Source organism: Choristoneura fumiferana, chromosome 16 (assembly GCF_025370935.1).
Source record: "Choristoneura fumiferana chromosome 16, NRCan_CFum_1, whole genome shotgun sequence".
NCBI lineage: Eukaryota > Metazoa > Arthropoda > Insecta > Lepidoptera > Tortricidae > Choristoneura > Choristoneura fumiferana.
In genome coordinates this window covers 9,424,370-9,447,421 of record NC_133487.1, presented here as the reverse complement: position 1 = coordinate 9,447,421, position 23,052 = coordinate 9,424,370, and the positions used below count along the sequence as shown (strand labels likewise).

The 23,052-nt window shown below is 35.7% G+C and overlaps 4 protein-coding genes across 4 annotated transcripts in view; 2 read left to right on the top strand and 2 right to left on the bottom strand.

Annotated features, from left to right (window-relative positions):
* The first annotated feature begins 22 nt into the window (after positions 1–22).
* Girdin (protein girdin) lies at positions 23–9,469 on the top strand. Its single transcript, XM_074099533.1, has 7 exons — positions 23–285; positions 1,023–1,439; positions 3,196–3,482; positions 3,592–3,762; positions 3,838–4,054; positions 4,126–6,730; positions 6,818–9,469. The coding sequence occupies exons 1-7, from the start codon at positions 229–231 to the stop codon at positions 7,168–7,170; spliced, it is 4,107 nt and encodes a 1,368-aa protein (XP_073955634.1). The 5' UTR covers positions 23–228; the 3' UTR covers positions 7,171–9,469.
* Tasp1 (Taspase 1) lies at positions 7,973–13,620 on the bottom strand. The gene is made up of 4 exons (XM_074099536.1): positions 12,650–13,620; positions 12,450–12,578; positions 10,738–11,552; positions 7,973–10,652 (listed from the first exon to the last, which is right to left on the bottom strand). Exons 1-4 carry the CDS (start codon positions 12,675–12,677, stop codon positions 10,494–10,496), a joined length of 1,131 nt encoding a protein of 376 aa, XP_073955637.1. The 5' UTR covers positions 12,678–13,620; the 3' UTR covers positions 7,973–10,493.
* A 1,042-nt stretch (positions 13,621–14,662) lies between these two features.
* LOC141436532 (HIG1 domain family member 2A, mitochondrial) lies at positions 14,663–15,513 on the bottom strand. Its single transcript, XM_074099537.1, is given in 3 exon segments — positions 14,663–14,889; positions 14,891–14,940; positions 15,207–15,513. Coding segments are annotated over 3 exon segments (300 nt in total). The 5' UTR covers positions 15,340–15,513; the 3' UTR covers positions 14,663–14,772.
* A 1,939-nt stretch (positions 15,514–17,452) lies between these two features.
* LOC141435972 (uncharacterized) overlaps positions 17,453–23,052 on the top strand; it is a 22,253-nt gene continuing 16,653 nt past the window's right edge. Inside the window, exons 1-2 of the mRNA XM_074098788.1 lie at positions 17,453–17,616; positions 20,214–20,590. Of these exons, the coding sequence (XP_073954889.1) occupies positions 20,520–20,590 (71 nt within the window). The 5' untranslated portion in view covers positions 17,453–17,616; positions 20,214–20,519. The remainder of the gene's footprint in view (positions 17,617–20,213; positions 20,591–23,052) is intronic.

The window sequence follows — 23,052 nt, the reverse complement described above, 5'->3', positions numbered from 1 at the left end:
TGTGGTTGGCAAGTGTCAGTCAACTCGATGAAACAAGACGGACGGAATCGGAGTCGTAAAATTTGTTCGCTTGCGGTGTAGCTACGCTACTCTTCGTAGTTTCTTTGTATTTCATAGCAGATGTTGAGCAAATTCGAAGCTGGTGTAAACTGTGAGGAACACTTTAATGCCATGCGCTTGGAACATTTGCAAGGGAGCAGGCTCCGTTCCTCATAACGCTTGGTGAGAATGGCCGCTTCTGGTACCGAGATTGAAGAATTCTTGAGCGGCCCCTTAGTTTCTTGGGTAAGTGATACCTCAGGTTTTGTTTCTATGTTATAATGAACCGTGAGACAAAATCACACAGCTGTTCCGCTTGAACGAACTCGCGTTTTGCACTTTATGTTGTAGTGATGGTAATTTGTCTTTGTAAGTATTATAGTACAAAAGTGGTTTCATTTTGCTAATCGTCATGCTCCACTGAGCAGTGGTATTTCGTAATAGATATCAGTAAAATTTTAATGCTATTATAGGCATGGTTTTAGTTACAGTTTTCAACAAGTTTTTGATTTTTGTTACTCATTTTACATTTAATTGATGACCATGACAGTTTTGTTTTCAGTCTTCAATATCTTAATTGTGTAATCATTGGACTGTTAAATAGATAAACATTATGTGATCTCAACTCCTAAACATGTAATTAGGTCAATACTGCACAATGTGAGACTGGACTGTTGATAATGTTATGGTAGCTTTGTGATTTGTTAGGTTCTATTAACCTCTTGTAAGCAAAAACACACATCTATGCATAATTTTGGATTGCCTTTTTACTTTTATTTTGTGTTAAATTTATTCTTTTGTATATTTTGTTTATTTTAATGTTAATCTACAAAACAGATTATTTTTACTACTTGTTATAATTGGTTAATTTCAGTTACTCTTTACCTAAGTAAATATTTTTTACATTGCTAATTACTTGGAATACCTTACATTGGTTTTCCATCCATTATTCACACTTAAGATCTAAACTTGCTCTATTTCAGTTAAAATCATGCTTGCCAAGTCCAGAATGTGTAAAAGAATACTCATCTCTATTCAGTGGAGAGGTCCTGCAGCAAGTTTACCTCCAGATTGACCCGGAACCTTCCTTTCATATCACCAAGCTAGCTGGCTTAGAGGACCAAGCATTAATTTTAGGGAGAGTGAAGAATTTTGACGCTATCATAAAAAATGTTAAGAGTTTGTATGAAGAGGAATTGGGGATGACACTCTTGGTGGTACCTGAATGTATTTGTTTGGGGAAGACTCCAGAATCCAGGGATGGGTTAGAAAATATGAAGCTGCTGATATTGTTATTACTTGGAGCTGCTGTACAGTGTCCCAATAAGGAGACATTTATTACTAGGATCAAAGAGCTTGATGTGGAACTGCAGCATAATATTGTGGAATGCATCAAGCAGGTATGGAGACCTACAATTTTTTTAACCTTTTAACCGCTACAGTTGGTCACAGTTGACAATTTTTTTTTTCTGAAAATTGTTCCATGTGCGCCACAAAATGCCAACATGGCCACTATGGCATTTTTTTTCAGCTGTCGTATTTTACCGACCGTGGCGGTCAAAGGGTTAATAAGCCCATATGGTGTCCTGCTTCTCGGCAAAGGCCTTCCCTGGACTACAGTAAAATACATTATTGTTAAAGTAAAGTTTCTGAAAATGGGGTTCCAGCCTGTATCTATTGGTTTTGTGTAACAAAATGATTATAGAAATAGCAGGCAATTAATGTAAGACATCTGTATGCATAATTAACACAAGGCAAGTCTCAACGTTGAAGCTAAACATATTCAAGCATAAAACTTCAAGCTTCATATACCTAACACATTTTGTTTGTTGACAAAATTGGCAGGCATACTCAAATGCTAAATCAAAAACAAAGAGAAAAAATATGTGATTTGAATACAAATGACAAGTAACAGAGTAGAGTGCCCACTCTGTCCTTCATATTGAACCTTGACATAAAGGCTTCAATATAGTGATAATTTTCGCAGGTAGAAGTTGTGTAATATTTGATGCCTACTTAAAAACTTGAGTTTGTTTGTGTTGCTGACAGTATTTACCTTTGTTATGCATCATTTTAAATTCTCAATACACAACCTTAATGCCTTATGACTTTGAATACAAACTGAATTGTAAACTTCTAATTATATCACAACTAGCTTGAACCCGTGGCTTTGCCAGCCTTATAAATACTTTTATGGAAAACATTTATAATCTTAGAGTTTGATATGTTTGTTATTTTATAACAGTTAATTATCCCACAGGAATGCAGGATATTAAGTATCCTGTCTCAATCCAGATCTTTGTATATCTACACCAAGTTTCATCTAGATCTGTTTCACCATTATCGTTATAATATTAATCAAATTGCCTTTAAACGCGCCTTTGCTCACGTAAACTGTTAGACCTGGCATTTAAATAAAAATTCCGAGATTTTATTAAATTCTCATTTCCATTTCCAAAAATTAAATTTGTCTTCAATTCATTCTGCAGTCTCAAACATTCATGCAGAATCTCATGTCTCTAAAAACTTGAGCCATTGTTTTGATCAGTATTTAGTTATGCATCATAAATTCTCAGTACACAACCTTAATGCCTTACACTTTGAATACAAACTGAATTGTAAACTTCTAATTATATCACAACTAGCTTGAAAACGTGGCTTTGCCAGCCTTAAAATACTTTTATAAAACATTTATAATCTTAGAATATGTTTGTTATTTTATATTATATTAAGTATCCTGTCTCAATCCAGATCTTTGTATATCTCTACACCAAGTTTCATCTAGATCTGTTTCACCATTATCGTTATAATATTAATCAAATTGCCTTTAAACGCGCCTTTGCTCACGTAAAATGTAGACCTGGCATTTAAATAAAAAATCCGAGATTTTATTAAATTCTCATTTCCATTTCCAAAAATTATATTTGTCTTCAATTCTTTCTGCAGTCTCAAACATTCATGCAGAATCTCATGTCTCTAAAAATAGCCATTGATTATCAGGGTTTAGCATGAGTATATCTCATTAAGTCAGAATTACGGCATAAAAAGTAACCTGTGCTATTTCCACTGTTGCCATACAAAATGCCTTACAAAAAAATTACAACTTTATAGTTCAAAGAAAAGAGACTTACTAGTTGTCCTCTATTTTTATTAAAGGTTACCGACATGCAAACAGTGGTTTTGACGCCAGATGCTGTAGATCTCTTCCAATCACCAACTATGTTCAACCACATGAGAAGGCTAGCTAAAGAAAGGGATCATTATCTGCAAAATTGGGCTACTATGATGCTCAATGAGGGTTTATATGAGACTGAGAGTGGTGAAAACAAAAATGGTACAAGCAGGTCTACTCAAAATGTCAGCCAGAGTAATGGAGAAAGTCAGCATTTAGCTGTAGAACTCGCAGATTGGAAGGCAAGATTGAGAAAGCAAAGACAAGAACTGTAAGTTTTAATTATTTTTACTAAAGAAACTAACTAAATAAACTCATGTATTTATTTATATATTAGTAGTCATGTCTTTATTTATGTAAAATCATGTATTTCATTGCAGAGAAGAAAAATCAGAACAGTTGGCTGAAACTCGTGAAGATTTGGAGCATACAAAGCTGGTTTTGGCCAAGTTAAGGACTGATAGTCAAGAGTGGTTCAATGAAGCCCGAAAAGCTGTGGGATATAGAGACGAAGTTGATGCATTACGGGAGAAAGCGGAACGTTGTGACAGGTTCGTATTTTAACTTCAATTTTTTGGCTCATTATGAGCTCATTACAATTTTTTTTACTGTGTCTATTAAACTAGGTTGGAACAAGACATCCAGAGATATCGTGATCGTTTGGCTGATGCAGAATATTACAAAACTAGAGTAGCGGAATTGCGAGAAGATAATAAAGCACTAATGGAAACGAGAGATGCTTTAGAAGAACAACTGCAGAGAGCCAGGAAACGCGCAGATCAGTGCTTAACTCTAGAGGCTGCAATGATTAAATTGAAGAGAGAAGCTAATGACATAGCTCTGGTAAGTATATTCAATTACTATTAACCAAATATCGAATTATTATTCGAATTATTAATTTAGAATGCTTTCAGGAAAGAGATGCTGATCAACAAAAGATTCAAGAACTAATAGAAGAAAATAACCATCTTCAGTATATAACAAAATCTGTACTGAGTGAAAGTAATAATAGCAATTTAGACACTGACAATGAAGGAGAAAGTACATTAGAATCTGGTGAAAATAGTTTGTCAGAACAACTAACAAGCAATGCACAAGCAAGAGCTTTAAAACTAGAATTAGAAAACAAGAGACTTCTTTCAACCATTGACAACTTAAGGGAACAATCATTATTCGAAAGTACTGACAAGATCTTAGAGCTAGAGAAAGAAAAGAAAAGATTAACTCTAAAATGTGAACAACTTCAAGATAATTGTAATCGGGTAATGCAGCAGAATTCAGAACTAGAAGATGTTTTTAAAAATGCACTAGAAGAAAACAGAAAACTGCAAGATTCTTTAGACACTCAGAAAACATCCATAGACAGACAATCAATAGATAGAGAGTCAGAGAAAAATAAACTCCAAGACTTTGAAAAACATCTGGAATCTTTGACAAAAGACAAACAACGAATTCAAATGCTTTGTGATTCTATACAAAGAAGAGCTGATGATCTTGAGAAGTCTCTAGATGCTAAGACTAAAGAACTTAATATACTTAAACCTGAAGCTGATAAGGTGACTGGATTAATTATACAGACAGAAGAACTTAAAACTAAGCTTACATACAGTGAAAAAGAATCACATAATCTTCAAAGAGAAGTTGGTAAACTGCGTGAAGCAGTGGAAGAAAAAGATGTATCCCTTGACAAGTTAACTACTGAGATAGAATTAAAGAAGAAGGAAATTGAACGGTTGACTCGCGAAGTCGAGATCAATCAAAACATGTTGCATAGACTACAAGACTTAGAACAAAAAACACACGAATTAAAATCACAAAAGAAAATAGATAGTGAGACTATTCAAACTTTACAAAAGGATTTGATCACAGAAAAGGTTAATTTTGATAAAGTTAGAAATTGCATAGAGAAACTTGGTATTCATGTATCTGAAATAATATCCAAGGACATAAATATTGATTATATGTTAGAAAAAATAATTACCAATTCGGATCATGAAGGATTGATATCCGAAATTGCTGCAAAAGTAAACCTCACGAAAATAGTTCTATGTAATTGCAACGCAATTGCAAAGAATGAAACGGAAGAAGATGTCATTAATCCACAAATAGAACAGTTAACTTCGGATCTTGCGGTATTACAGGCATCTATCGAAACTTGTCAAGCTGAAAATGCAAAATTACAAGTAAATATTGCTACTCTGAATTCTCAAAACGGATCGCTAATTTCCCAGCAAATGACCTTACAGTTGGCAAATAGCCAGCTAGCTGCTGAAAAAGAAGAAGTAATAAAGCAACTGGATGTACTCAAAGATAAACAGGACAACTTACTAAGAGATCAAGTTGCTTTGCAAACACTACATGAACAGTTAAATACTGAATACGAAATGTTACTCAGCGAGAGAGAACCTGTCAAAGGAGCATTAAGAGATCTTAAAATTGAGAACAGGGAATTGAAAGAAAAATTAGTAATCTGTGAAAAGAAAGTGGCCGAGTATGAAATGGAACGAGATAATCTAAAGGTAGAATCAAGAAACTTGACTAACCTTAGAGCTGAGCACTCAAAATTAAAAGATGATTTTAGAAATTTGTTCACAGCTAGTGACAGACTTAAAAATGAATATAGAAATATGCAAGAAGAATACAGAAGCCTCAGAAGTGAAGTGACTCAGTTGAAATTGAGAAATACTGAAATATCAGGAGAAATCAATACAAAGGTTGAGGTGATAACCAGCATGGAGTTAGAAATAAGTAAAACTAATCAGCATTGTGAAATGCTTGTACAAATGAATAAGAGCTTAGACGCCGATAGGCGTTCATTAATGGATCATGTATCACAACTTCTAACTCAATATCATGAACTATTGGCGCATTCCTTGAAGGATAAGCAACATTATCATGATGAAGAGAAAATGTTCGCAGATAAAGTAAATGCCTTGTGTCGTCAAAAAGAAAAGCTGGAAGAAAAAATAATGGAACATTACAAGAAACTAGATAATTGCACGACTAAACGGCGTGGTTTCGGAGCATCATTTGTTAAAAGAGTTAGAAAAGCTGGCACCGATTTGATAAATAAAGTGCCATCCCGAAGCGCGAAAAGAATTGAAGATGCTGGTCGCTCTAAGTCTCAACTGACACTTGCAGGTTCAGAATCAGGAGAATCTGACCCAGGTAGCCAAGACTTAGATAAGATGTCCAAAAGTTCTGAACAAGATCAAGGATCGTCAAATCCAAGCGGGGAATCACCAAGGAATAGTGCTGATTTTTCGTTCAGCAGGCGATTTGACGAAAAATTTCTTAAAAAGCCAGATTTTGATACATCTGGATCTATACCTAGTTTAGAATCTACTAGGTTAAGTGAAGGAAATTTTGTGAGAAGGCTTTCGACGGCGTCCATTCATAGCGGGGGAGGGGACGACGCTCTGATCAGAGCGTCATTGCGAAGAAGACCGCACAAAGCCGTTCCTCCATCCCATAGGAACAGTTATCAAGGATTGGAAGGAGACACAGGATTGCCTGCAGGTATCTATTCATTTGATATTGTAGTAGGTATCTATTCCTTGTATTTTTAATAATTCGGTTTTCACTTACAACTTTTTCCAATTTCAGTATCAACACCTTCTCCGGTCTTCGGAACAGCTGGTTCCAGACGCACAGTATATGTAGCAGACGACAACCCCGAAGTAACCCTTAATGCCAGACCACAAAGCACCCCCTTGAAAGAAAATCCAACTTTCTTGGTTTATAACAGAATATCAACCGTTATAGGTGACAATGCTTGTCAGACCACAAATGATAGATCGAACAACGAAAGTCAACGGACTGTAAGTAATACGCCGCTTTCTGAAGACGATGTCCTGAAAGAGAATGAGGAGCAGAGACATGACAGAAGACCAAGTAGGAATGAGAAACCAGAGAATTCTAAGGAATCAGCAATTTGGTATGAGTATGGATGTGTGTGAGTAACTAATGTGTCTTAACTATGTGATTGATCGACTAGGAAAGAGACTTGAGTAATGCCTTGAATATTGTCCTTTTATTCGAAATAATGAAATATATTTGGAATATTGATTATAATTATTGTGAATGTTAAGCTTTTTCGTGATTAGTGATAATGACAACTCACATGAATTTATTTTACAGTATTAACTTGGCATTTAATTTTGTTTTTGCTTTTACTTATTTAAAAATGTGTTAAAAAGTGATTAATATCAATGATTTAAGGATGATTAGATTTATTTATAATTTTGAGGCTCGATTTTTGTAATACCAACCGACATAATTATGGTTCAAAGCTTTTTTAAACTTCCCTACTTTTTACACTTTTTTTAACTTTTTACAACTTCCCATAATGTATTAGGTAATTGCTTTATTACTTATTATAATACTTTGTCCTTTTATTGACATTTTGTTGAAACCTTGCCAGCAGCTCTGTGAATTAAACAAATAGTTTTGACAATTTTAATTGTCATACAAGCATAATTCGTAATTAATATGTGTAAGCATTATTTTTGATATTTTTGCTAATGTAGATTTAGGTATGTGATATTTTACATTTAAATATGTCTAGTTGATATTATTTATGATATTATAAATTATGTGTTTCCACTTTCCATAAAAGAATATTAAGTATATAAATAATTGCAAACAATTTACTTTACATATAAATTCCTCTAAAAAACCATGTCATAACACAAGCTTCCAATTTATATGACTAAGAATTAAACAAATAATTGTAAAAGGCAGCACTAAATGAAACAAGACTTCTCATTGTTTACTGTAATATTTTTGTCTATAGTGGACACTCCAAAGAGGTAACATGATAAATAACATATTGCTTGTGTATCTAAGTCTGATGTAGTCTAAATCCTGTCCAATGAAATAATATTTTACTTCAGTACAAAAATTTATGTCGCGACCTTATTTAGTAATGTAAATTTACGTAAGTAATTATACTAAGAACATTATGATTCGTTTTAAGTTTAGATCCTTTTTTAGGTACGTAACTATATTTCTATGTAGGTAACAAACCAATAATTACAATGTGACACTCGAATCGATGATGTACAATCGCCATCAGATATTTCTCGGAGCGGCCAAGGTGGTCAAAAATATCGGCACATGCACTCTATTATTATATTAGAGTTCATGTTCCGATATTTTTGTTCACTTTGGCCGCTCCGAAATATCAGATGGCGACTGTACTTGCTGAAGCTCAGCATGGGAATATTATTGCTTTGCATGGGAATATTATAAAACCCCACTTGTCGTAAATATTGGTATTGTTACACCCCATTCTCACTTATCGGGTGTCGGGCCCGACAAAACGTCGGTGGCTCGGGCTGCTAAACATTTTTATATTGACTCTTCACACTTATCGGACATTTTGTACAGCAATAACCGACAATCGATTAAAAACAAATCAACACCTGACAAATGGGAATGGAGTGTTCGAACACAGCCACACTAAATAGCTCTCAATACAGTAAAATTTAATACATCTACAGTAAACTGCGTCAGTTAGCCCACTCATGTCACAACCAACACATTGGACCAGCTATCGTCTAGCAGTGGCCAATTTTGAAACGTTTATCTTATTTGGGTGCTATGAGGACTAACTGTTCAGCCTAGACCCTACACACTACCCATTAGTTTATTTGCTTAGGTACGATTTATTTTGTCAAAATTTACTACATGCTTTAAAACGTACGTGTATTATACATACTATCGGTACTATTCAAATAAATGGTGCTCAATAAAAGTCATTGGTCACTTGATGTCTCGACTGGCTGATGTTACAGGTATATCTTATATATAGGTAGGTAACAGTACCTAGACAACCAACAATAATCAAAAGAAAGAACTGTTTAATTTGTTTTTACTTGTCCATAACAGATGTGAAGTGGCGAATGACCTTAGACAACTCAGTTTGTCACTAAATTTAAGCTTAAGCATGACATGTATGTTTTACTATGCTCAGGCAAATTTTGTTTGACCATTATGTACAACGATAATGACCATAATAAACCGTTAGGCATAGGTATGAAATATTATTATAATTTATTTAAGCCTGTGAGGAAAACCAATTTAATAACTTCATTTCCAATTTCAGTATAATAATAGAATAATACTTTTATTTGCTATTCCTACTGCAGCAGAGAACTTTTTTTATTTAGAGCACATTTTATATTGTTGTACTTAATCGCCTCTCACCGAATTTATTATTTACAGAGTACACAAATACAAGCATTTTTAATAATACTACTGGATTATTATTACCAATACCTACTATCCATGCATGAAAACATAATAAATTTACGAATTTGCAGTATGCACCTGCAACTGTCACAATTTATAACTATGTATTGTTAAGCTTTTAACCGCCAATACGTTTTCATTCGTACGTGCCCGTATTGCCACCTACACCGAAACTATATGACATTTTGTCTTAATTATAAGACTGCGGCGAAATGAGCTGAATAATTTTTGTCTTATAATTCAGACAATGGCGGTTAAAGGGTTAATGCACATAAAATTAGCTTTATTCGTGACTAACAAACAAATCTTGCAACTCTTATTTTTACCCACTTATGGGCCAATTTACATGTAATTTGGTACATGTACTAAACAAGGTCTAGGCAATTTATAGGTTGTATCAAAATTGACAAAAAAAATAATAATTTGCGAACAAACTGCAGCAAAAGCCAAGTTATTAGTTATTTTTGCAAAATACAGAGATAGCAATGAACATGAAATGACGCAACATTATATGAATTAAAAAATGAATGACTCTTTTTGTTTGAAAGTGGGTAATGAAAACAAAACCACTTCTAAATTTTAACAATAAAATTATACTACTAAACCAATTAATCATGACTGAAGAGTGCATTTTGTTTCATCACTATAACTATATTGTGATAGTTGTCATTTAATCCTATTGATACCATTGATAGGTCTTCATATCCCCATTATTTAAGAGTTCAGTACAAGGTAAAATTACTTAAAAATGGTTTAAACTAGAATGGTAACATTTATTCTGCCCTCCTAAGACAAAAGGTGTTATCTCAAAAAAAAAACACGAGTTATATAACTATTGTGTATCTTAAAACATTCTGAATCACATGGTGTAAATGACAGAAAAGCTATTTTTTAGATAGCGCCTTTCGGCTTAGGAAGGCAGTATTGCTTTCTTCAGGTTTGTCATTGTTTATTTTCTTAGTGGAATTGCATATTGGAAGCATAATACTTGTACTCTTAAATTCTACTTTACTCAAGTTGCTGTTTGTCAAGAAGAGCCATTTTGTTCAAGTTCCACATCATTAGGGTCAGCCATTATTTGCCATTGTATTTCAGGAGCAGGGGGCAAAGGAACTGTGAAAGGATGTCCTGAAACCACTGCCTTTTGTCCAGCAACCGCTGAAGGTGGAAGATAAGAAAAAACACACTAAAAAAAAAAAGAAACAAGTATTAGTAAAAATGACTACAATTACTAAAGAAATAAACTTAAAGTACTTCTCTCCTGTTCTTACCTTTGGTCTGTCACTCTCAGTGGACATGAATCCAACACACATGGTCTTTGTTGTGTGACCCCAGAAAAGTTCACCTTCCCCAATTCGTGGGTCAAATCTTAATGCAAGAGTGCCTCCAAGTCGCTCTCCAACATCCCACAGATGGGGGGACTCTAGAAAGTTTTCTTTGAGGCATTTATCTAAACCTAGTATTGGAGATGGTTCTAACAGACTCTCAGCTGTGTTCTTAGCTAACTGAGTTCTTATGAGATGTTCCCCACATCCAGAGGTGCAGGAGGCAATTGATTGTTGAATACCATCTCTACTGGACATAGCCCATACTCCACTGGCATAGTTGGCTGCCTGACCCACCCTGCCTTCATGTTTTAGTGAAACACCACCAGAACTGGCTCCAGCTGCTACTAAGCCATTGGAATCAATACAAATAGCCCCAACGGTATCTAATGGACTAAATTTAATATCATTTTGTTCAGTATATCTCTTCAATTTTCTTCTACAGTGTCTAAAATGTCTATAGGCTCTTGCCGAAATCATTTTCCGGTCTCCTACTATCTCTATTCCCATCCTTGCTGCCCATAACTTGGCTCCTTGTCCAGTCAAAATACATGGCGGCACTCTGCCTAAAGACAGTCTCTCGCACTGTTTATCACAGATCCCTTTAGCTAATGAAATAGGATTCCATACATTTGATACTGCTCCACATGCACCAAAATGTAATGTTTGTCCATTCATCACTGATGCATCACACTCCACTGACCCATCCCAGCTCAGGTTTGATCCATATCCAGCATTAGTTATTGCACTGTTTTCTAGCACTGAAAAATTAGAATATGAAGCTGTTAGGGGTTGGACTAAAGCAAAGGGGGTCCCGACTACAAGGGTTAGGTTAGTGTTAAGCATTAGGTGGACTCTTGGGGCTATTTCTAGCTGTTGAGGCTACAAACAGATGAGAAAAAAAACCGGCCAAGAGCGTGTCGGACACGCCCAAGATAGGGTGGTTTTGTAGCCATTACGAAAAAAAACAAGTAATATTATGTGCGTTATAACACAATTATAACAGTAGTCTTAAAATCTATTACCAGAAAAAGAGCCTACACGGCACTTACGTCCTTTTGTTGAGAAGCGCAGTTTTTCGGCAATAACTCAAAAACGGTATATCCGATCATGTTGAAATCAATTTTCGTTAAAAGTATTTATTAAGCGTTACCTTTCCATATTTTTTGCATATTTTTTTGGCCAAACGGTTTACAAGACAGAGGAAGGGGGGGGGGACACAATTTTTGCTACTTTGGAAGCGATTATTTCTGGAATTCACAATCAAAAAAGTTTTTGAGAAACCTTACTATCTTTGAGCTGTCGCACTATGTGCCACACGTTGATGCGAGTAAAAAAAAAACAATTTCTGTTACGTGTATGGAGTGCCCCCCCTATAAATATTTATTTTTGTAATTTAACTACAAAACTAAATAGCGGCTTTGACAAGACATCTGTACTCCAAATTTCATTGATATACATCTTGTAGTTTTCGAGTAAAATTGCCTGTGATATACGGACAGACAGACAGACCGATACAGACTTGACGAAACTATAAGGGTTCCGTTTTTGCCATTTTAGCTCCGGAACCCTAAAAATGACACTAGTATGCAACAGCAATACAATCAAGATTTCTATCTTTCTTAATTATTTATTTATTACAATTTTAGGTTACTTACCAATAATTGCATTTTCAATTGCCTCCATGGCACTACCACCTGCCGTGAGCGTTTCAGTGGCCTTTCTACAAGCTACATAGCATAATTTTTTATATTTCTTCTTCAGAGTGTCACTGTGATAACCAGCTCCTGCAGGAATAGATCTAACATAAAATATTGTACAATAACAATTAGAGCAAACAAATTTAAGTAATACATACCACAGTGTACCGCTACGAATCCATTCATTATAGACAAATTAGTTTTATTATCATTTATTTTCTTAGTCTTCAACTAGCAAATGGTAACCTATGCGCGTACTTCAAGACTGCACTTTCAGTTGTTTTTTCTTTTCAAATTTAAATCAAATTGCTAGGCACACCACACATGCATCTCGAAAAAGTACCAGTCACGTTGCAACTTGCAAAGTGATTTTTTAAAGCAATTGTAGGTGGATTTCTAATTGGCATCGATTTTATTATTCAAATCAAATAAAATAACAAATTTGACATTTGCCGGTTATGTATGTTTATTTGTCATTCATTTTCCATTCCATAGACTTGTTTTGTTTTAATCACTTTTTAATATAGAAAATCTTTTGAGTTTGAGTATTTATCTAGATAAATACTCAAAGTAGAAAATAGAAAGTAAGCAGGCTTCAGATACCGTTAAATAGTTGGTAACGTTAAACGAAATTAAATTACAGTTAAATGATGGATGGACTGTTTATGGTGGGGCCACATGCAGTCGCTCGACGCTCGTTTCCAACGTCAAATCTGGTCACGTGAAATTTAGCGATAAAGCTGAAAATGTTGAGCTTTGTTTTGTTTTGTTTGTTTGATGGATACTCTGTTTATCCGAGGTTTATACGAAATAAAGAATTTGAATTGAATTGAATTTATCGCTGGTAAAAAACATCAATTTCGGTAAAAACAAAAACTATTAATTTTTTTTTTCATTCACTCCAATTTCTTTTATTTGTACCACTACTACCACGACACGACTGCTACTAAATGAGGTTAAGAAATCAGCTTCCAAGACCATTCCTGCAAGAAGCCATCTTGTCGCTGCTGCTCGACGCGGCGACATGACGCTACTTTTTTGTCGCGGGAAATTCAAAATCACCTTCAAAATGGAGTCACTTGACAAGATTTATCGCTGCAAACGAGCGACTAGCGACTGCATGTGCACCCTTATACTATTTTATACCGGCATAAAAATGGTAACGTTATAAGTTGTTCATTGTGTCTTAAGGGCGGTAAATAAGGAATTACGAACGAGAGTCTATTAGAAGCCCGAAGTCGAAAACAGGGCTTTAATGAGTCGATGTTCGTAATTCTAGTACCGCCCGTCCGACATACAATGTTTTTCATCACATTTGTGAGTAAAATTTTATTTTTCTAAAAGAAAAAATATAATTGTTCCAAATATTGGTCGCCCTACCTCGGCATGTGCCTGAGCCGCGTGTGCATGTGGTCCTGCTGCTGCGCAGCGCGCGCAGCGCCATCAGTACGGACATTTACTCATTTACCGACCTTGGGCTTCATGACAAGAAAATTTGTACGCGCAATGACTCATTTACCGACCACGGGTTTCATGACAAGCACATTATGGTCGAGGGTTTTATTTGGGGGTTGCAACCAAGGTAGCCTGCATGTTACGACACTGTTTACGAGCAAGTGTGATGAAAAATACAAAAAGACTCCAAATAACCAATCATAATTTGATTGCTTAGTAGCGACCTCTCTTGTCTGGGTGAGCGGTTAGTTCCGAGAGGGTGTTAAGTCTCTAGATGAAAGCGAAACATTACTGAGGACCTGGGTTCGATTCCCAGCGCTGGTCTCTTTTTCTGGTTTTTCTGTGCATCCATGTCTCAGTTTGTATTTTTCGATATGGTTTTACGGGACGACCGGAAAAGTAACAAATTTGGAGTTAAAATAAAAAGCACAAAAAGACTCCAAATAACGTTAAAATTATTAATCATATAGTTAACGTTAATTCTAAAGTATTGGTATTGTTAAATAATTATTTCTCATTTTTACATAATAGCGGCATCCCTGCTGGTCATCATTCTGCTAAATCCTTAGAGCAACGCAGGCTTTCTCCGGTAGGAAGCCCGCGTTCTTTATCGCAAAGAACACCGCTAAACAAAATCAATTAGACATAAGTAATTTCTGGACCTCTTGGGATACCTACTAGGACTTAAATAATAGTATTATCATAGAAATGCAAAGAAGTGTACCTATTATTATTTTATTATTTTTTGTATGTTTATGTTCCTATAATTATTCACAGAAAACTTCTAAATGTATATAGTAAAATTGTAACAAATCAGTAGTGAGAGTTATTTTATTGCTTTGGTGCCAGTCATTACAACTCCTACAACAAGGGCTGTGATTGTGAATCCTTGTGCCACAATACGTAGGCGCATCATACGTTGGGACATCTTAGATCTGCCCTTGCCGGAATGACCATAGCCCATATGACAATGCACCTGCAGTCGCTACGCAGCCTGGAAAGAAAAAATGATTAAGTACTTAAGAGACTAAATTTAATTGGGTAGGTAATGTAAAACAAGGAAAATGACAGAAGACAGTTGCTGAGAATTTGTTACACAGCTGATGCTAAAAGTATGGGTGTATTTAGCAGGTAGTTTTTAAAAGTGATTATATTTTTTGCTCATTACAATAGAACATTAGTAAGCTATTGTATTTCTGTTGGAACTATAGCACGTGAAAATTCAAATAATCATTATTATCGAGCACGACCACAACATACCAATAGGAACAAATGGGTTTTCATAAAATTTTCGGCTAAATTTTTCACTCATTGTTTCAGAATGGTGCGCAGTTCCCATGTCCTTGCGCAATTGCACCCAATCTAAATCTTGCGGTTCAGTTTCTGTCGTCATCTTTGAACTATATTTAATTTGCTTCAGTAAATTAAAATCAATTTACACAGATTTATATTTCAAACACGCAAATAACAATTTACATTACATGTAAGAGTAGGTATGACTATGACATAAGAAGCGCCGTCCAATCCAATCCAATAAATAAAGCCAGTTTGACAGTTTGTTTTGCTTTGATAATTTTGACAGATGTCAGCTGATTATCAAAGTTTAGTTAGGTTACAGCAGGGCTACTACGAAACTCGAAACTCGAAGTTCGGGTCATGCGATTCCTCTCCTCTCGTATTAAATAGTATAAGCAGCAGAGCTACTACGAAACTCTAAACTCGATGTTCGTAGTAAGTAGCCCAGCTGCAGGGCTACTACGAAACTCGAAATTCAAAGTTCGTGTCGTGCGGTCCCTCTGTCACTTATACTATTTAATACGAGAGCGAGCGAGACGGTACGATACGAACTTCGAGTTTCAAGTTGCGTAGTAGCCCTGCAGGTTAGGTACATACCTATAGATAGAGCGGACCAATTTTTCAGTCCTGAGGGGCTACTACGAAAGGGCCTGCACGACTACTACGAAACTCGAAACACGAAGTTCGTGTTGTGCGATCCCGCTCGATCTCGTATTAAATAGTATAAGTGTCAGGCCCTATACCACGAGGTGCAAAACTCGAACTTCGTAACTTGCCGGCCCGTTGACGCTTATTCATTTTATACGCGAGTGAAAGGAACGGTGTGATATGAAATTCGATTTGCGAGTTTCGTAGTAGCCCCTCTGTGAAAAAAATAGGTTTAGTTTAGAGTTTCTATGGTGGGCGTGTACACGATATATCAGGCCGGTATTTCGATATCGGTATTGTACGGCCGGGAAAGAGTGTCAATGTCACCCTCAGTGTTGCCAATTTAGCGACTTTCGTTAGAACTAACGACTTATGCTTACAAAAAAAAGTTTTGACGACAAAAATGGCTACTTATCTGGCGACTTTTGGATTACAAATTTAAATAGTTCTAGGACCAATAATGGATACATTTTTTGACAAATCGGTGACGACGGGAATACGGTATTTGACAACTCCTGACTTTATCATATCTTAATATTATTATGAAAATATAGATAAACAGATAGTGTTTAGCGAAGAGAAGCTATATATCTGTCTCTTTCTCAAACCCTTTTCTCTATGCAGCAAGTATGGCGGTACTGGCGTGTGACGTCACATGCCAGTATATCTTTCTCTGTCTAATCTTGAATTTCAAACCTTTATAACTTTGTTATTTGTAAAGGTAGCTTAAAAATTGTTTTTCTATTCGATAACAGGCATTGTGTAGTTTTAATTTATAAAACATGTACAAAATAGTCAAACACCGTATTGTAGGTACAGTGCCAAGAGATTTACATAAAAAGCGACAAACGCGCTTGCGCACCAAATTCTAACTTTATTTAATTAAAGCTCAATTCGTTTATGCTCTAGCTTTGGCTATTTAAAAAAAATATTCAAATCAAGTTCAGTGAATTCGGAAATCTTCTAATTTAACTTGTTTTTTTTTATCCTAGTTTTTCAGACCACCGGTGGCCTCTTGTGTCTCTCCCAGACAAAGTCCTGAGCCCGCGCACGCGCACTCCTGGTGGAATTAATTTTAGCGACTTTTTAAGCGCTTTTTGATTTTGAGTTTAGCGACTCGAGTTTCTAGGAGTTGGCAACACTGGTCAACATCCTCGAACCAGCAGGGCTACTACGAAACTCGAAAATCGAAGTTCGTATCGTACCGTCCCTCTCGCTCTCGTATTAAATAGTATAAGTGTCAGTGAGACCGCACGACGCGAACTTCGAGTTTCAAGTTTCGTAGTAGCCCTGCAGTCAATAAAGGGTGATACTCTTTCTCGGCCCGGATAATACCGACTTGGAAATATCGACCCTGTTTTTTGTTTACACGCCCATAGAAACAGCAGGGCTACTACGAAACTCGAAGTTCGTGTCGTGCGGTCCCTCTAACACTTATACTATTTAATACGAGAGCGAGAGGGACGGTACAATACGAACTTCGAGTTTCGAGTTTCGTAGTAGCACTGCTGACGTGAGCTTCTATGAGCGTGTACACGAAAAACAGGGTTGGTATTTCCATTCTGGTATTATCCGGGCCGGGAAAGAGTGTCACCCAAATCAATCCAAGCCAAGTGTGTTGCGTGTTTATTACTTTATTGCTTGACGAATCCTACGTACAAATTTCCCTATTGCGATTACTTATAAAATGTTTCATTTGTGTGCTATTAGTTTGGATTTCGAAAGTGTAAGTATTTTTACTTTGCGTATTTCGTATTATTTATATAAATCAAAACGAGGCAACGCTCATGAACGCTCACCTCAAATATTTCCACTTTGATCTGGATCTGGGATTAACCAATGAATTTAGCCATGGAGTACCTACCTAAAACATGTCATTCATGGAAAATCCCCTTTGGTTCTCTCTCTACCCTCTCCAATGCGTATTGATATGCAAGCATGTTATGTTAAGAAGATATTCTATCTTCAGTGTTGGAAACGTGTTAATTTATCAACGGTAAATGTAGGTTAATTCCGATATAACACCAAACGTTCTCGATCTGAATTGCAATAGGTACTCACATTAATTGATGTTGGCCATATATTAGTTAGTAATCATGCTCCCGTGGTGGTGCTATTTAGTACCAGTGGGTATTCCTAATTCAAACTCATTGTGCCTGTGGGGATTAAAATAATAAGCTGAGTTCACCTTCAATTGTTTTTTTTTTAACAATGACAGTTTGAAAATGGAATTTGTCCAAACATCCTTGACTGGTAGATAGAATGGTTAAGTGTGAGACCTTCATGCTTTTAAATATAAGGGTCAGTAAATTTTAGTCAGCAAAAATTATGATAAAAATACACTTTAGCATTGTTTTACAAGAAAAAGTTGCTTTATCATTATAAATATTTTAACCTAATTAATTAATACCTTTAAACAAGCAATTCTGGGTCCCAAGATACAGGCTCAGCCTAGTTTGGGGTCCGCCGGGCACTGCTAATTGTATTTTGTATTTGTTACAAAATAAACTTTTTTCCAACGCTTTTGAAGTTGAGCGATACTGCAGCCTGTATAGGTATTTACGCAAGTAACGAAGGGTTGTCACCAATTTAAAATTTGGAAGGTAGATGTCTTTTACAAATCGGTACATATTGGTATTGCTTAATTATGTAAAACAAAATAATTTAGGGGTGGCATACTTACTAGGGGTAAAAAGTATCAAAATATACTATTTATGAAATAAAAAACATTTTTTTTCCACAAAATATAATACTTTCACAGATTAGTAACCAACAAATAGGTGTGTAATGTTTGTCATATAAGAACGATATGCGAATTTTTATTTCTCATGACACAAATATCAGAATTTCAATCTATCGAAATATTGAGAACATATAAAAACAATATACATATAAACAAATTGCCGAATTTCTCAAATAATATTGTTCAATTAGCATAATTGTCTTATGCATTTTAAAGTTCTGTATAATAGTCATGCAGCATAATTAATCAAAGTTCATAATAAACAATTTTTATACAAACATCGATAATGATTGAAAAGTATAAAACATCGGGCAAAAATCCAACAGCAAAGATCATTTTGTGTAGCAATTTTATCCGGGCTGCTATAAAAAAAAAAACCTAACATCGAAGGCTAGCCAACCATAGAAGGGTAGCCTTCTGAATCTAACCTATCCGAGTCGCTTCTGCTCCAAACCGTCTTGCTCGCTCGCTTCGCTCGCTGACGCAACTAATTTTTTTTTTTTTTTCATCTTGCACGCATGATGTTATATTGTCTAATCATTATTCTAAATGTTGTTATAGATTTTAATAATTATATGATTAACCGAATATTCAAAATGAAATTATTGAGTATAAGCATTATAGCAATTGTTATTATGGCTAATGAATGTTATATTATTTAAAGCTTATGCTCGGTAATAATATGAAATCCGTTTTTATAATAAATGAATATTATGATTTTTGAAGGTAGTGAAATGAAATTATGCTAAAAGTTTGTATGACGATTGGACGGCACCCCCGACAAATACTTTCAGTTTCTAGACTTAATGGACTTAAAACTCCTATTATTGAATTTAATTATATAAAAAAGAAATAAATATAATTATATAAATAGATGAAATCCAATTCCTTATTTATGCGAGATGAAGATTTGCACGCACTCACAGTACCTGTCGTATGCACCATAATAAATTTGATTAAAAAGTTAAATGTAAAAAAAACGCGATAGCCCTAGAAGACTTGTCCCAAGCTATTAAGAACGGCGAAGTATGCAGCTAGGGCTCCTCCCACCCGCGTCTCACCCCTCACACCCCGCACGTTGCTCTGGCTAGACGTCTCCGTCGGATTACTGTAGGGAAACTGGTTATACTGTGCCCAAAGTCTTGCATAAAAGACTAATCGGTAAATTAACATTGAACTCTCTTAGAAGTGATAAAGTTTCATGTTCGTAAAACAAAAATTTGACTTGGGCATTAGGAGAATTATAGTTAATTGACATTACTAGGTGGGTTAATGCTAGGTGCATGTGTAAAATATCACTATCCTCCTACAATAAATCCTCAATCCTCAACAAATTAAAAAATTATAAAGTTACCACAACTTTGATCAATCTTGACTTGTCTACCTATTGTTAAAGTATTGGTAGTTTTTCGTGTGTAAAAAGTTAACTATGAGCATCATTACTTTAAGCAATATTTGCTGAAAGAATGATGACAAAAAGCCATAAAAATGCTGTATTGCCATGCCATGTACGAGTATGTCTGTTATATTTTCAACAAGTGTAACTTTGGTCTTAGTTAATTTGAATTTATCTTTTTCAGATGGCTGTTTCAACTCAAAGTTCAACAATAACTGAAAGTCAAATATCCTGAACTTTAATTCAGTATTGCTAAATAATATTACTTCTTACATATATTTAATAATACTTTGTTTTTAGTGTCCCCAATGTTTGTATCAAGTGCTGATAACTGAACTTATCATTTCTGCTCAAGATAATTCACAACATTCAGTTTCATTCCCAGCAACTAGACAGGTGTCTTTTAAGTTTGTTTTAGTTTTTTATTTTGCGTGATTGCTGCATTCTTACCCTTTGTTTTTCTTTGAATATATTTTTTGGAACAAGCAATATGTCATCTAGTGATGCTGAAATTAAAGATGGATTCAACATCCCTGTTTGGATGAAGACCAGGCCTACAAGGTTAGTGACTGTTTTACTTTATTTGCCTTAAAATTTGGAGGATTTATTTTTTATTCAGAGAAATATTTTGTACTTCTGTGTATCAAGGGATATATTAATACTGATGTGATTTGAACTGTTGTAAGCTTAGGTGGGCGATTATTCTAGCGTTTCAATGGCCACATTTTTTAGGAATTGGTTGTAGATTAGATTTTGATGTCGTTTTCCATTGTTTGTTAGAGTTCCTGTATTTCTGCCAGGTAACTGAAAATGTACCAGAATATATATTTCGCCATTTTTAAAGAAAAATTACCTGAAAAATGAGACGGTTGAAACGCATTGAATAATGCAATGGCTCAGTAGGTAGGGTTTGAAATTTTTTCAAAGTCTTTAAAAGTTATTCAGTAGGTATTTTATATTCTGTGCTGGAAATTATCTAAGTAATGGCTGTATGTACTATTTGTTTGTATTATTGCAAAATTCCAAATCATCTGATTTCAATACTTCTATGTGGGTAGATTGCACGGATTTCATGTTTACATTAAGTACTTTAATGATCCAATAAATTTTCTAGAGCATATTTTATAGTTCCTTAATGGTGCCTTAAATTCAGAGCCCTTAATGGCATTTTTTATGATAACGATTTTGGTCACTATGAAGATGCTAAAACATAATTGATTGGTAAGGACCTGTAGTTACTAGTGTTACTTTTTAACGCAAAAAGAGGGGTGTTATAAGTTTGACCGCTATGTGTGTCTGTATGTATGTGTGTCTGTGTGTCTGTCTGTGGCACGGCAGCTCTTAACCGGGTGGACCAATTTGAATGCGGTTTTTTTTATTAGAAAGCAGGTTTTTGGGAAGATCCAACTGCAGCCACTTACCTTGTGCCTATGCTACCTACCACACATGCAAGACAGCTACAGTGCAATTAGAATGTTCCTTGTTGTTTGTTAATGTTCCTTGGGATGGGACTCATTGGTTTTCTTCGTTTTCCTGAAGATTCAAATGAGAAAAGAAAGTAAACCAATGTTTTATTTCAATTTCCGATACTTTTTTTTTTTTGGCTATACTTTACGATTGAGCCAGCGTCATGTCGATTTCTCTCAATAAAAAAAAAAGGAAATGAAAGAGGCAGTTGCTATTCCTTGAAAGAGGGAATTCCGATACTTAACTGACGGTTAAATGTGATGCCGTCTCCGTCTATTCGAACAAAACAAATAGAGACGGTATCACATTTAACCGTCAGTTAAGACTAATCAATGGGTGGTGAAACAGCCGCTAAGTGTTCATCAGTATGACACGGTTCCCCCTTGTTAACGCATTTTTTTTTGTCATAACTCTATTTTAAACCCCCGACGCAAAAAGAGTGGTGTTTGATCGCTATGTGTGTCTGTGTGTGTGTCTGTCTGTGGCACCGTAGCTCTTAAACGGATGCACCGATTTGAATGCGGTTTTTTTTAATTTGAAATCAGGTTTTCTAGCGATGGTTCTTAGTCATGTTTCATCAAAATCGGTTTGGCAGTTTTTGAGATATTGAACTTTGAAGTGACAAAGTCTGGGGTTTTCCAACTTTTTGTTGGTTAGGTTAGTGAATAATCTGTTTACGCATAATAGTATTTGTGCCGAAACTGTTTTCGCATAATTATATTACGCAAAATAATTTTACCCCTAACCAATGTAAGCCGAATGGGCTTTACGCATAATTTTTGAATTCCGAATATTGTTTAGGCAGAAAATGATTTACGCATAAATTAGTTACGCAGAAAGTTAGTTACTAATGTTTTTTATTAGCTATGCTTACTAACCTAATCCAATATCATCATTATCATCATGTCAGCCGAAAGAAGTCCACTGCTGGACATAGGCCTCCCCCAAGGCCAGTCAGACCGGTCTTGTGCTTTCCGCATCCAACGCGTTCCCGCGATCTTAACCAGGTCGTCGCTCCATCTTGTTGGAGGCCTACCGGCAGCTCGTCTCTCGGTCCGCGGACGCCATTCGAAAACCTTCTAACCCCATCGGCCATCAGTCGTGCGAGCAATGTGCCCCGCCCACTGCCTCTTCAGTTTCGCAATTTTTTCGGGCTGTCGGTAACCTTAGTACCTTAGTTCTACTGCGGATATCATCATTTCTGATTCTATCCCGCAAAGAAACCCCCGAGTGTAGACCTCTCTATAGCCCTCTGAGTGACTTTAAGCTTCCTCATGAGGCCCATCGTTAGCGCCCACGTCTCAGATCCGTATGTCATCACTGGCAGCACACACTGGTCAGACTTTTGACTTCAAACACTGCGGTAATTTGGACGAAAACAAGTGTCTTCGCAGTGGCGAAGCTTCCCTAACGCTGCCCAGCCGAGTCGGATTCGACGAGTGATCTCTTTCTCGAAGTTGGACTTACCTAACTGGACCGATTGCCCCAGGTTAATCCAACATACTTCTCTGGAAACTAAGTACCTAACTAGTGGGGAGCTGGGGACCGTGAAAGGG